This window comes from Amphibalanus amphitrite, unplaced genomic scaffold (assembly GCF_019059575.1).
Source record: "Amphibalanus amphitrite isolate SeventyFive unplaced genomic scaffold, NRLGWU_Aamphi_draft 000636F_arrow, whole genome shotgun sequence".
NCBI lineage: Eukaryota > Metazoa > Arthropoda > Thecostraca > Balanomorpha > Balanidae > Amphibalanus > Amphibalanus amphitrite.
Window position 1 is genome coordinate 39,583 of NW_024882130.1, and position 12,792 is coordinate 52,374.

The 12,792-nt window shown below is 55.4% G+C and overlaps 3 protein-coding genes across 6 annotated transcripts in view; all 3 read left to right on the forward strand.

The window, feature by feature from the left end:
- Nucleotides 1-4,428, forward strand: part of LOC122363706 (DNA damage-regulated autophagy modulator protein 2-like) — a 35,929-nt gene extending 31,501 nt beyond the window's left edge. For 2 of the 4 annotated variants that reach the window (XM_043333250.1, XM_043333249.1), the window contains exons 7-8: nt 61-129; nt 1,344-4,428. In XM_043333250.1, the coding sequence (XP_043189185.1) occupies nt 61-117 (57 nt within the window). In that variant the 3' untranslated portion in view covers nt 118-129; nt 1,344-4,428. The remainder of the gene's footprint in view (nt 1-60; nt 130-1,343) is intronic. The other 2 variants (XM_043333248.1, XM_043333247.1) reach the window with 1 other exon arrangement.
- Nucleotides 4,429-7,918: 3,490 nt separating this feature from the next.
- Nucleotides 7,919-8,690, forward strand: LOC122363707. Its single transcript, XM_043333251.1, has 2 exons — nt 7,919-8,590; nt 8,663-8,690. The coding sequence occupies exons 1-2, from the start codon at nt 7,919-7,921 to the stop codon at nt 8,675-8,677; spliced, it is 687 nt and encodes a 228-aa protein (XP_043189186.1). The 3' UTR covers nt 8,678-8,690.
- Nucleotides 8,691-8,808: 118 nt separating this feature from the next.
- On the forward strand, nt 8,809-11,808 carry LOC122363704. The gene has a single exon (XM_043333245.1). It carries the CDS (start codon nt 8,809-8,811, stop codon nt 11,806-11,808), a length of 3,000 nt encoding a protein of 999 aa, XP_043189180.1.
- The last annotated feature ends 984 nt before the right edge of the window (nt 11,809-12,792 follow it).

The window sequence follows — 12,792 nt, forward strand, 5'->3', positions numbered from 1 at the left end:
TAGTATCTTTTGGGGCCACCAGAGCGGCGCTGCTGACGGCGTACCCGTGTCCGCTTCTAGGTGCACTGTGGTGTCGTCAAACCGTATGACGAGGCTGCAGAGGCGATGAGGGCCTAGCACAAGGGGCAGGTTCGTGTTCTCAATGTGTGTTGTTTGCTTCTGTTTAGTCTGGAGTTTGTCCCTTGTAGATATCCTTTGTTGGTTGCTTTTCTGGCGGTCGGGTCGCTACCCCGACTGTTGTAACGTCCCTGCATTGGAGTCCTTCCACTTCCTGGCTTATTTTGCTTGTTTGATCGACGGTTGGTTGACTTCCTACTTGTCTCCGGGACTCATGTTGTTTGTCATGGTGTCAGTCTAGTTAGTGTCGTAACGAAAATGCTGGTGTCCGCTCCGGCATGTAATGTACAAAGATATTTACGAGGTGGATGAAATGAGTGGACAATGCTCCCCGTATAAGATGTTTGCTTAGACGCATTAAAAGTGAAATTCACTTTCTCTGCAGATGCATGAAACACTGTTTTGTCAAACCTGCTCCGATCCCTTTACACACCAGTTGAGTGTTGACCCAGTTAGAGTTGACATAGTAGATCCAATTGAGTCGTCTTTTCCGCCCAGTTCTGTCTTGGAAGTCCTAGTTGGGAACATGATGATTGCTGGCATGTCGTAGCATCCCATTTTCCAACCAACTACCTCAAAATCGTGATTGTGGAATGTGAATGTCAGCGCAGTCTGTCCTACGTTGGGCGACCGCCAGCATGTCGACTGAATGTTGTAACGGCGTGTTGCTCGGCCGGTGCGTCGGCCGTTGCACCGCGCACTGCAAGTGTCGGTTACGTAATTGTCCTGACTGGACCGACTGCGCCGCATATCGAGTCTTTATTGCGCAATGGGCGGGGCTGGGCGTCACAAAGAGCTGGATTGGGATGACACCGGGCCGGATAAGGAGAACGGAAATGAGTGACAAATTGAATGTGGTATGAGGGATACAAGTACGCTGTAATTGTCCTTGCTAATATCCTGGCCTTTGTCAGAATCAGCATTGTCTGCTATTAACTCTTGTAAATCACATAAACTGATTTCATTGACTAATCGCTTCTCACTCGATGACAGCTCGTTGAAGATTATAGCACCAACGCATTTGGTCTAATCACATTTATCAGAAATGCCAGGACATAAGCCGCGTAACTAAGAATTTACCAACGGTGTATCAGACTGCGCACAGCCAATGCCGAGTGCAGGTGCCATTGTTTGTCTCTTGTCTGAGTGCACTAGCCCACCACCCTTCTGCACCTGAGTCGACTCACTGGCACTCTGACCCTTCTGACCTCCCCTTTGTTTCACAGCTGCTGCGGGTGGCCAGCGTGCTGCATCAGCGCCGCTGGGTCGGCATCGAATGTCTGGAGCCGCCGCCGCCTCTCCTGGCCCGCCGGAGCCGGCGAGTGCCACCCACCGTGGCGCCCGTGTCGACGGGAGCACACAGACACGCGTACTCGACCGTCAATCAGGCCGAGGGAGGTGTCTCGTGATAGGAAGTTGGGCGTGACGAACAGGTCTGTTGTGCCGTGGGCCGGGCAGAGGGAGGCGTGTACCTGGTGGGAGGTGGCCTCTGTCATCTGCCTGGTGGAGAGTACCGTCGTCTCTTCATGGGAGGTCCCGCGCTCGTTGACACGTCTGCACTACTGCTGCAGTGGGCAAGACAGGAAGCATCTAACTGATGATTGGTGGTCATGCACACGTCACCTCTACCGTTTGCAAGGCAGAAGAAGTCGTATCCGAAAGGGAAGTACGGCGCTAACGAGCACACCCATGCCTTACCTTTAGTCCGGCAAAGGTTTCGTTGGTTGACGAATGTCGGCTCTGCCCTGTTGGGCGCGTCGTGAGAGCAATTTGTCCAGTCGAGGAGGAAGTGGTTAATCCGACCTCTCGCAAACCAGAGCCACATAGATTGTGCACTCTGGTGATCGAAGATGAACGCTCGATCTGACAGCGTGTGCTTGAAAACGGTAGATCAGCTGCCCACTGGAGGTAGTTCGTAGATGGGTACGAATCACGATCGCCTTAGAACAAAATACCTGCACTCTCATTAGTTCGCTGTGTCTGATCCAGACGCCGTTCTAGTTTTGTTAGTATCTCCTCTTGTTGAAATTAACACGTGTATATTTGTTTTATCTAACGATAATACTCTTCAGTTTTGCACGATTTGATTATACAATAGCCACTATTTGCATCCGTGCTTTTCTAGTGTTACAAGACCAATGCAAGTGTACTTGTTATGTTATTTGATCAGCTATAGAGTAGCTTTCTACTAGTGACTATGCACGTTCAACGTGTTAGCTGTTGTGTGTACATGTGTGCATATTTTCGGACTGTGGTATAAGTGTTTCATACTTAGGTGTCCCGTACCACTAAAAGTGGTTAGTTTAGCGAAACTATCAAGTGCCTTGCGTTATATCTTCCGATTGCCTTAGGGACTGTGTCCCCTGGCCTCGCCGTCCTGTCGTAGCACTGCCCAACTGAGACGAGCCCATGTCGCCTGCCGACGTGATTTGAAATTAGCTCCCGTTAGAGATTGGAGATTGCATACGATGAGATTGGCTATCGGCTTTTTATGGCCGATAGCTCAGTTAAATTCAGCTCAGTTGGTGGCTAAATTGAGCGGAATGTTTCAGTGTTTTTGAGACAATTGATATCGGCAAGATGTCAAAACACCAGGCAAATGTGCATCTTTCAGCGATCATAATGCTGAGAAAACCGAATCGTGCTTGTTATCAAGCAGGCAAATCGATGTTTTATGACATCATACATGCACATTGCACATAAGAGTTCGTCACTTCATCACTTATTTTTCATTAGCCTCAGCTTCATAAAACGGCTATCTTTTCTACGACATCGAAATATTCCGTTTTCCAGTTCAATAACAAATGAACAACTGTTTCGTAGTAAGTAAATGCCAGTATTTAAATCTGAAAAAAATAACATTGTTGAACCTTTTTTCTAATGGGTTGGTTTTACGAGCTCCAGCGCCTTCGTGTTGCACGACTGTCGGTTTCTACCGCAACTGTTGCTTTGAAGGCGTCTGCCTACCTCATTGACTACAGGATTGCTGTCGCATTGAGTACCTTCGCTTTATTGAGAGCGATTCAACGTCTGTTCTAAATTAATGTTAACCCAATTAAAATGTCTTCCATGACCCAGAGTTACAAAGTAATTCATCGTACGTTGTAGATACTTTCTGGTGATATTAGTCTGGATAGTCGGTCGATTTGAAAGTATGGTACTTCGTGAATGCTATTTTTAAGATAAATGCCTTTATTTCTGGGGAAGAAGGGTGTAGTTTTTACTATCGTACCTGCTTGAGGGGGCTGACCGATGAGATTCACGGAAGCAGGCAGTTGTTTCCGCTTGTCTTTGCAGCAAACGCTCTCTGTACTGGTACCTTACTGTACCAAAACAGCGCTAAACCATCTCTGAAATGTCTCGAGATTGTGCGAGTGTCCAGCTCCGCCAGTGTTTGTACCGGTTGCTTTGAGTAACACCTGTTCTTCCTTACCTGTTCTGTGGTCGATCGAACGATAGTGGCTTGTAGAGACCGCCTGAAGTGAGGTCTATAGACTGCAGAATCTCGCCGATCGAGTGAGGGGTCCCACAGGGGTCACCCCCGGTATGTGCCATCCTATTGGTGTTACATGAGGAGAATTGGGTTGTCTGGTGCTCGCTTTGCTTACGAACAATTCGCTACGATAATGTCTGGCGATAGATAAGTGATTGCTTTGTTTCAATGAAAGCTGTAAAATCAAAGGTGATTCTATTCAGCCAGGTTGTGCTTAAATCGTGTTTAAGTCGTGCCTAAAGACAAGTGCATGATCATGTTCTTATACTTTACTTACATACGCTGTGTTGTTTTGTACTTCTTCGTGTATGATGTATTACAGAATATTTAACAAACCAACCTTACCAACCAAGTTATGTTTCATCGTTAAAACCGACCTTATCGCAGATAATGTCAACCCAGCTTCATGTGCTGTTAACCACAGAAACGACTATCTTGATTTCACTTGAGTTATTTCAACCTTATGAGGCTTTTGTATTACATACCTGCAAATGCCTGTGACCGTTAAGTCCGAACAGCGGAGATCGGAGCCTTGCCTTTCGGTGTTGAAACACATTGACCGTCTTTGCGCTCGGTATCCGCTGGCCGTCTCCGCTGTACGCGGCGCCCCATCTGCCTCTGTCTGGTGCCTTGTGGTGGTCGCTCGCGCTGTGCCTTGTCCGCACCGGCATCCAGCGTGTGTGCTCGAAGATGCAGAGCACAGACGCGTCGCAGTGAGGCTCGCGCAGTGGGCGGAGCACCCGGCTGCGCTGTCTACTATGACGAGCAAGGCTTTAGCCGTTTTCTTACATGGTTGAATACACTTGTTACCTGTTTCAGGTTTGTGTTTGTTGAAGCGCTTGTTGATAGATGTGATGCTGCGGTATGCTTGCGTGTTGTATTTATTGGCAGTACCAAATATCCCTACACTTTGGCATTGGAGGGAATGAATGGGATCGTACGCGAAGTAGCGTAAAGCTACCAAAGTCCCTTGTGACTGTTAAATCGCTGTAGCGCGATCGGGAGTGCACGTCGGACACTCGTGGTCCCCGGTCACATATCAGTGACAGCCGAGTGCGTCGGCCGGATGAGAGATGCGCCGTGCGGGTGTCTCCGGTGGTATGCGGGCCCCGCGGGCCAGAATAGCCTGCCAGGCGGCGCCGACCAATCAGAGGCGAGAACGGCCGGCCGGTCACACGGCTAACCGAAATAGCCCGGGGCGCCCGGCGCCGCCCGGTCAAAGGACCGCGCTGCGTGCCAGCGCGGCGTAGTAAGGTAGGGTGTCTGAATCAACGGCGCTCTGATGTGGGGCATATCCGTTAGCGACTCAATAAGGTGATAAAGATGCCATACCCTCAATTAGGTTCAATGGGAGAACAAAGCGTCATAGTGCCAGGCAAAAGGGTGACGGTTGTAGCCGTTCCGGCGTTCGCCAATTGCCTTTGTGGCTTGAAGGGAGGAGTAACTACAGAAAACAAATTGGCCTAATGATTGACATATCGTTCGACTGCCGGTACAAAACTGAATCTCGAGCGGAGCTGAAACCGTCACGAATTCGCCGTGTTACCTATTTCGTGTGCGGTTTCTTCATTGCATGTCTAAAACGGAATAAGCTCGCCATGAGTAAGAGCTACCACTGCCAATGTCCGACATGGTCGCTGACTCTGTCCCATTACGGCTGTTTCTAAAACACTCGTCTTTCACGCTTCTGAGTAGAACGCAGTCTGAACTGGGACGGTCGCCAACATTACATCAGAATGGCATAAGACTCAGGGTCATCGCGCTCCTTTGGCCACATAACAGCCGGTCGTTCTCCCACATCGCCAAATATGTTCACGCTACGCTCTTGACTCGAGGAATGACCTGGCATGGCACTCGGTGAAGCCCCGCCCCGCTCCGCTCCGCCCCCTGTTGGGCCCCTGTCCCAGCGGAACGACAAAGAGCACCACAGGAACGGGGCGGGACTGCGAATGCGACAAAAAGCGGCACAAAAAAAACTGCCAGCGGTGGCGCCGCCGGGCGCGACGCACTTGATCCGTGACTGTCGGTGTCTGGGGCCTGAAGGCTAGCATGGCGGGCTGTCGGCGACCTGTGGTCGTGGCTGATAATGCCAGGAATCCGAGGGCCATGAGAACTGTAGTCTGTACATATTACGGACCTGAGGCCCGTGAAAGGCTGCTTAGGACCATAGACTGCTGAATTGGGGGCCTGAGGGACGTAGGCGGCTGCATTTTGATCCCGAGGGTCTTCGGAAGCTGCATTTCGGGTCTAGGAGGACCAAGAGGAGTATAAGACTAGGAGGACCTAGCTGGGGCTCAGTCCCAGGGTCCACTACTCTGCTGAAGGTGGCAGGCCCAGCGCCATTAGGTCCGTACCTGGCTAGTCAGGGTCCTGAGGCAGCGAAAAGCTGCTTTATGGACCTGATGCCCGAGCTAGCGATCCGTATCTGGTGTGGCGAATAAGAGTTCTGAGGAGTGAGGCAGTGGAAAGCTGTTTTAGTGGCCCGAGGTCCATGACAGGTTATCTGTGGCTATCAGGGCGATGTGGATCTGACCCCAGCGGCTGTGTCGAAACCTAGGGCGAGGTCCAGGCGGTCCAGCCGCTCCTGTTGCAAGCCCAATCGCAGTGCATCCGTACCGTGACATGACCTTTATCCTACTGACGTCATCGCTGCTTTCGGGTTACACGATATATACCACATACCATGCACGGCATCGCGTCGAATGCATCTGGTTACCACTGCCCTGCGAGCCAGTGAACACACCCATATTGTGCAAGTCGTGCTGACGTATGTATACAGACTAAATGACGTCACAATCCAGTGCATGAGCAGTGGTAGACGGTAGTGCAGAACTCGATCGTAAAAATGGCTAGCTCGCTCTTGACATCGGTACGATAAGCGCTAAGGGGATGCGTAGTGCCTACGCAATATAGTAACAAGGTAATGTTGGCGCTGCGGCTCCCCTGCAAGACCAGTTTAAAGAGCGTTTTTACAAAATGTTTTATTATTTTCTAGAATATAGACATATTTACACCACCGCACGCAATGACAGTCTTCGAGTGAACATCCACAACAGCGCCTCACCCTGTACCTGAGTTGCAATGAGTTGCCATTGGAGCAAACACACACCATTTCCAGAACACGGCTCATGGCTTGCCCCACGGCAGACGCGGCTCTTCCATATCAATCAGGCTCTTGGAGCGTTCACTATATACCGCGCATGATTTGTTTCGGCTAAACGGTGATGGAGCGGACGAAGCACGCGTCTGAATGGGGATGAAAATATCAACTGAATCCGCGGAGCCACCGTCTCAAACTGGCCAACCCTAGCCACACAGCCACTCTAGCACAGAGTAAAGCATATTGTACAATGTTCGCTCGCGGAATAGCGCTATGATAGCCACCCCTACGGCGGTCTGCGGGGGACGACGCCCCTCAGACGCACCGACCGCTACGACAAGCGCCGTCCAGGCACCCTTCCGTTGAAAAGGTTAGTTTAAAAGATATGCACCCCTCATATATACACTTACATTTCGACACGATACATTGTCTGTCACCTGCTACAAGCGACCTCACAGACCAGCACATCACTGGCATACAAAGACATAAAGGCAAGAAGTGACATTCTCCACACCTACTCATTCAAGGCTTCCTTCTTCGGTACACCTTCACAGCCCTCAAGTGCCAGAGCGGTAGCTAGGACACATCCAGATTACTCCACTGGGAACTTCCAATGCCTCGCACATCGTTACTTCAATCTAACATCGCTGTTTAGAGTTGATGCTGACCATTACGACCAAGGCTATATAAACCAGGTAGAACGTTCCCGACGAAAAAGTGGTGACAAGCGATAATTAGTAGCCGCGACCCTCACTTGTTCAAAACTATATCCGCAAGCAGCATTTACAGGCTAGCGGAAATCGCCCAATCGGCGTTCGGCAATACTCGACGCTGATTGGCCCGATGCTCGTGACGAAATTGTGGGGGACTGTAGCTATTCCCCTATGGCGTTTCATAGACTTACGGCTTTTGAAGGGGATTTGTAGTCTGTGTCTTAGTCATTGCGTGGTTCGAGCGATGATGGTGCGCGTCGTATTGCGAGCCAGGGTCTTATGGCGACGGTGAGTCGGCGGAGGGAGAAATTGATCAGCCTTTGTCTAGGGTTCAGAATGACGTGATATGACGTGATATGACGTGTACAGAGGTATGATCTAGGCTAATGTGGTGAAGCCGGGCAGTGCGCTCCGGGACACGAGCGGGTACGGGTGTGAATAGAGGCATCTGAGTGTACTGGACTTTTTGCATTACTACAAGCTATTCCGGCAACCATGTCACAGGAAAGCGCTGTGGCAAGTTCGGCGCTGGACATGCGGCTAATCCCCGAGTTCGATGGCGGTAACGCCTCTGTGGAAGAGTGGCTGGATAAGACGGAGCTCGTCTGTCAGCTGCGCGGAGTGTCCGACATTCAAACCGTCGTCCCCCTGCGGTTGACCGGCGGAGCCTTCAGCGTCTACCAGCAGCTGAAGCCCGAGGAGAAGCTGCAGTACTCTGCCGTCAAAGCTGCCCTGCTGCGGGCGTTCGCTGTGGATAAGTTCCAGGCGTACGAGGAGTTCACGGCGAGAAGACTTCGTGTCGGCGAGAGCGTCGACGTCTACCTGGCAGACCTGCGGCGGCTGGCCTCCCTGTTCGGCGGGCTCGGCGACACGGCGCTGATGTGCGGCTTCGTGGCCGGTCTCCCGGATGCGGCGAGGCATACCTTGAGGGCCGGCTGCCGCATGGAGAGCCTGACGCTGGCCGAGCTGGTGGAGCGGGCTCGGGCGCTGATGGCAGAGAATGCCGTCGCTGCAGCCGCTGCCGCCGCTGCGCCGGCCCGTTCCCGCCACACGCCGGCGTCATCACGGTGTTACCGCTGCGGTCGAGCCGGTCACTTCGCTCGTGACTGCCGGGCGGAGAGGAGAGCGGACATCATCTGTTTCCGGTGCGAGCAGCCAGGACACGCCGCGGCACGCTGCCCGGAACGGATGCCGGGAAACGCGTCAGGAGAGGCGGTGTCTGCGCCAACCTCCTCTCGGGCAGCCCAAGAGTAAGAGGCGCGCTACCGACGGTGCAGCTGCTGGTGAATGGGCAGCGCAGAGTGGCTGTTATCGACTCGGGCTGCAGCTGCACCATCATCCACGAGTCGTGCTGCGCGAGCTGGAGACGGTGCGGCGTGACTGTAATGGCCGTCAACGGGTCCCGGCTGCCAAGCAGCGGAGTAACGGAGGTGGCGGTTCAGCTGAAGAGCGGCGGGCCCGCGGTGACGCTCAGCGCCGTGGTAGTGCCGGACAAACCACTGGGCGTGGATATGCTGGTGGGGATGACCGGCATCGCGGCGCTGGGCGGGGTGACAGTGCGGGCGGCGGACGATGTGGTGTTCGGTGCCAGCGAGAGGCCCGACGTGGCCGTGCCGGGCCCGGGAGGGGTGCCGCCGCGATGCAGCGCCGTGACGCCCCCGGCGTTGACCGTGGAAGAGCGAGACTTCACGGTCACTTATGACGCGAAAAGTCAACACTGGACGGTGGCGTGGAAGTGGCGGAACGGGGCGGAGCCAGGGTGCCTGAGGAACGGTGTCCCCCAGTACGGCGTGCCGGCCGAGGCACGGCAGGAGTTTGATGCTGAACTCCGTACATGGATCGACAACGGCTGGCTGGAGCCGTACGACGAGACGGTGGACGGGCCGCCGCGCGGGCTGATCCCTCTCATGGCTGTTGAACAGCAGAACAAGACTAAAGTACGACCAGTCTTAGACTGCCGCGAGCTCAACAGCCATGTGGAGGCACACACGGCCGACGCTGACGTATGTGCCGACACGCTGAGGAAATGGCGGCGGCACGGGGCCAACGTCGCCGTCGTCGACCTGAAGAGGGCGTACTTGCAGCTCAGGACCGATCGTCGGCTGTGGCCGTTTCAGACAGTCGTGATTGATGGCCAAAGGTACGCTCTTACCCGTGTCGGATTCGGGCTCAACGTCGCGCCTCTCATCATGAAGGCGGTGGTGCGGACGGTGCTGCAACAGGACCCAGTGATGCAGGGCGCCGTCATACCGTACGTCGACGATCTGTGCGTCAATGAGGACGTGGTGAGCGCGGAGCGCGTGATCGCCCACTTCGCGAGCTATGGGCTCCAGTGTAAGCCGCCGGAGCGGGCTGCGGACGGAGCGCGGCTGCTGGGACTGCGTGTGGAGCCAGTCGGGGGTGGGCTGGCCTGGAGGCGTGACAACCCAGTCGGCTCACCGCCCGCGGCAATGACGCGGCGCTCCGTGTTTTCATGGTGTGGTCGTATCGTGGCGCACCTGCCGGTCTGCGGTTGGCTGAGACCAGCGACAGCGTGGCTGAAGCGTCGTGTCAACTCTCTCACACGCGGGTGGGATGACGTCACACACGACGCGGCCCTGCGGGAACAGCTGAAGCACGTGGCTGAGCGACTGGCGAGCGAGGACCCGGCCCGTGGGCAGTGGTGCGTGACTGGGCACCGCGCCGTACTGTGGACGGACGCCAGCTCGATAGCCGCCGGCGTCGTGCTGGAGAGCGAGGGAGGTGACGTCATCGAGGACGCGTGCTGGCTCCGCCGGGACGAGGCCACCCACATCAACATGGCGGAGCTCGACGCCGCCGTGCGGGGCATCAACCTGGCCCTGGCGTGGGACATGAAGACCATCGAGCTGAAGACGGACTCCGCCACTGTTCACCGGTGGGTCAGCGACGCTCTGAGCGGGCGCGCGAGACTGCGAACCAAGGCACATGGAGAGATGCTTATCCGCCGGCGGGTCGACGTCATCAGGCAGCTGGTCGCAGAGCTGGGCATTTCTCTCACCGTGTCTCTAGTCCGCTCGTCTCAGAACCGTTCGGACACGCTGACCCGAGTGCCGTCCCTGTGGTTGCGTCAGGACTCGCAGCCAGCGGACCAGCGGCCGAGCGATGGACAGCCAGTGGCAGCAGCGGCAGTGGTTGGATCGGAAGTGGGAGACGGCGGCGGCGCCGTTACCGTGGACTTCCGACAGGCCGTCACTGACGTACATGTCAGGGCGGGTCACCCGGGTGTCCGACGAACGCTGTATTTCGCGCGTCGGGATGTGTCATCGTCGATTTCCCGGAAAGTGGTCAGGGAAGTGGTGACGGCCTGTGACGTCTGCCGCGCGGTTGACCCGGCGCCGGTGACCTGGAGGCACGGGTCGCTGGCTGTGGAGGGGACGTGGGACCGGCTGGCCATCGATGTCACGCACTACGGTGGTCAGTCCTACTTGTCGGTGATAGACTGTGGCCCGTCACGGTTTTGTGTGTGGAGGCTGCTGCGGCGGTCGGACGCGGCGACAGTCACGAGTGAACTCGAACAAGTGTTCGCGGAGCGAGGCGCACCGGCTGAGCTTCTGGCGGACAACGACACCGCTTTCCGCAGTCGTCAGTTCGCCGCTTTCGCTGCCCGCTGGGGAGTGCTGCTGCGTTTCCGCGCAGTGCATCGCCCCAGCGGGAACTCCATCGTGGAGCGGAACCACCGCAGTGTCAAAGTGATCGCGGCGCGGAAGAAGTGTGGCATCGGAGAGGCCGTGCACCTGTACAATATCACGCCCCGTGACGGCGGGACGGCGGCTGAGGCGCCCGCCAACGGCATCTACCGCTACCCTGTGAGGGACGCCGTGAGACAAAGAGCTACCGCCGGAGCGTCCGAGGAGGCCGTGATAGGACGGCCGCCAGCCCGGCGGGAGGGCGACTTCCAGGTGGGGGACGCCGTGTGGGTGAGGCGGCCGGGCACCCGCTGCACCGAGCGGTCGGTTCGAGGAACGGTGTCTGGCGTGGTGTCGCCGCAGGTGGTTGAAGTGGGCGGCGTGCCTTGGCACATCAGAGACCTCCGCCACTGCGGTGACACCGGGGGACCAGCAGCAGGCCCTCGGACCCCCGACCGGGGCAGCGGGGGCCCACAGGAAGCGGAGGAGGACCGTGCCGGGTCCCCGATCGTCATGACATTCGGTTATGAGGGCGATGGCGCGCCGGGGCGCCCGGTGGAGGAGGCTGATGATGCGGGTGGTGAATGCGGCCGGTCTGAGAGCGACAGCGGCGAAAGGGTGGTGCGCCGAGGTCAGCGTAATCGGCGGCCGCCTGACTTCTTCGGCCACGTGGTGCCGATTGATGCGTTAAACAGCAGCAGCGGAAGTGATGATCTTGAGGATCAGGGTGAGGTGTAGTCTGTGTCTTAGTCATTGCGTGGTTCGAGCGATGATGGTGCGCGTCGTATTGCGAGCCAGGGTCTTATGGCGACGGTGAGTCGGCGGAGGGAGAAATTGATCAGCCTTTGTCTAGGGTTCAGAATGACGTGATATGACGTGATATGACGTGTACAGAGGTATGATCTAGGCTAATGTGGTGAAGCCGGGCAGTGCGCTCCGGGACACGAGCGGGTACGGGTGTGAATAGAGGCATCTGAGTGTACTGGACTTTTTGCATTACTACAGGATTTATACCAGTTTTTGTTGGGTTTGAGGCAATTTTTGAGCTTGGATATTCTTTCTGTGACTTTTGACTGTGTAATAACGACATTTAATCATAACATTTCTATATACTACCGGTGTCACATCGGCCAAAAAGACCGTAAGCACATGGGATAGACGGACCACTGCTGATGGGGCCACACATGCCGGCGTGTGGTCATCGGAGGTCCATGAGGGCTCGACATAGGCCCTTCATGGGTCGGTATAGGCCCGGTGGGTCCAGTGCAAGCCTATCAGGGGCCGGTGCTGACCCAACAGGGCCCAGTGGCATATAATGTAAGGCTGTCTTGAGGGCTCATGGGGGCCATATAGGACCAATAGGGACCACATAAGTCAATCAGGGGCCATTTAGGCCAATAAAGGCACTTCAGGGGACTTGAAAAGGTCATTCAAGAGCTGTGGTGGGCCCATGAGGGGACGGCACTGGTCCAGCAGGTGCAGTCAGGGGATGTTGTACGGGTTTCTCAGTGGCCCATTTCGGCATATCAGTGACCAATTTGGAACCAGCAGGGGGCTTTGTAGACCTATCAGGGGCTGGTGATGGTTCATCAGGGGCCAGCGTTAGTCCATCGGGGCACGGCATATGCCCATCAGAGGTAATTGCGAGCCCATGCTGAACAATGATGGCCCTTCAACGGCCCCTAATGGATCTACATTGACCCATGGGCCATGATGTGTCAT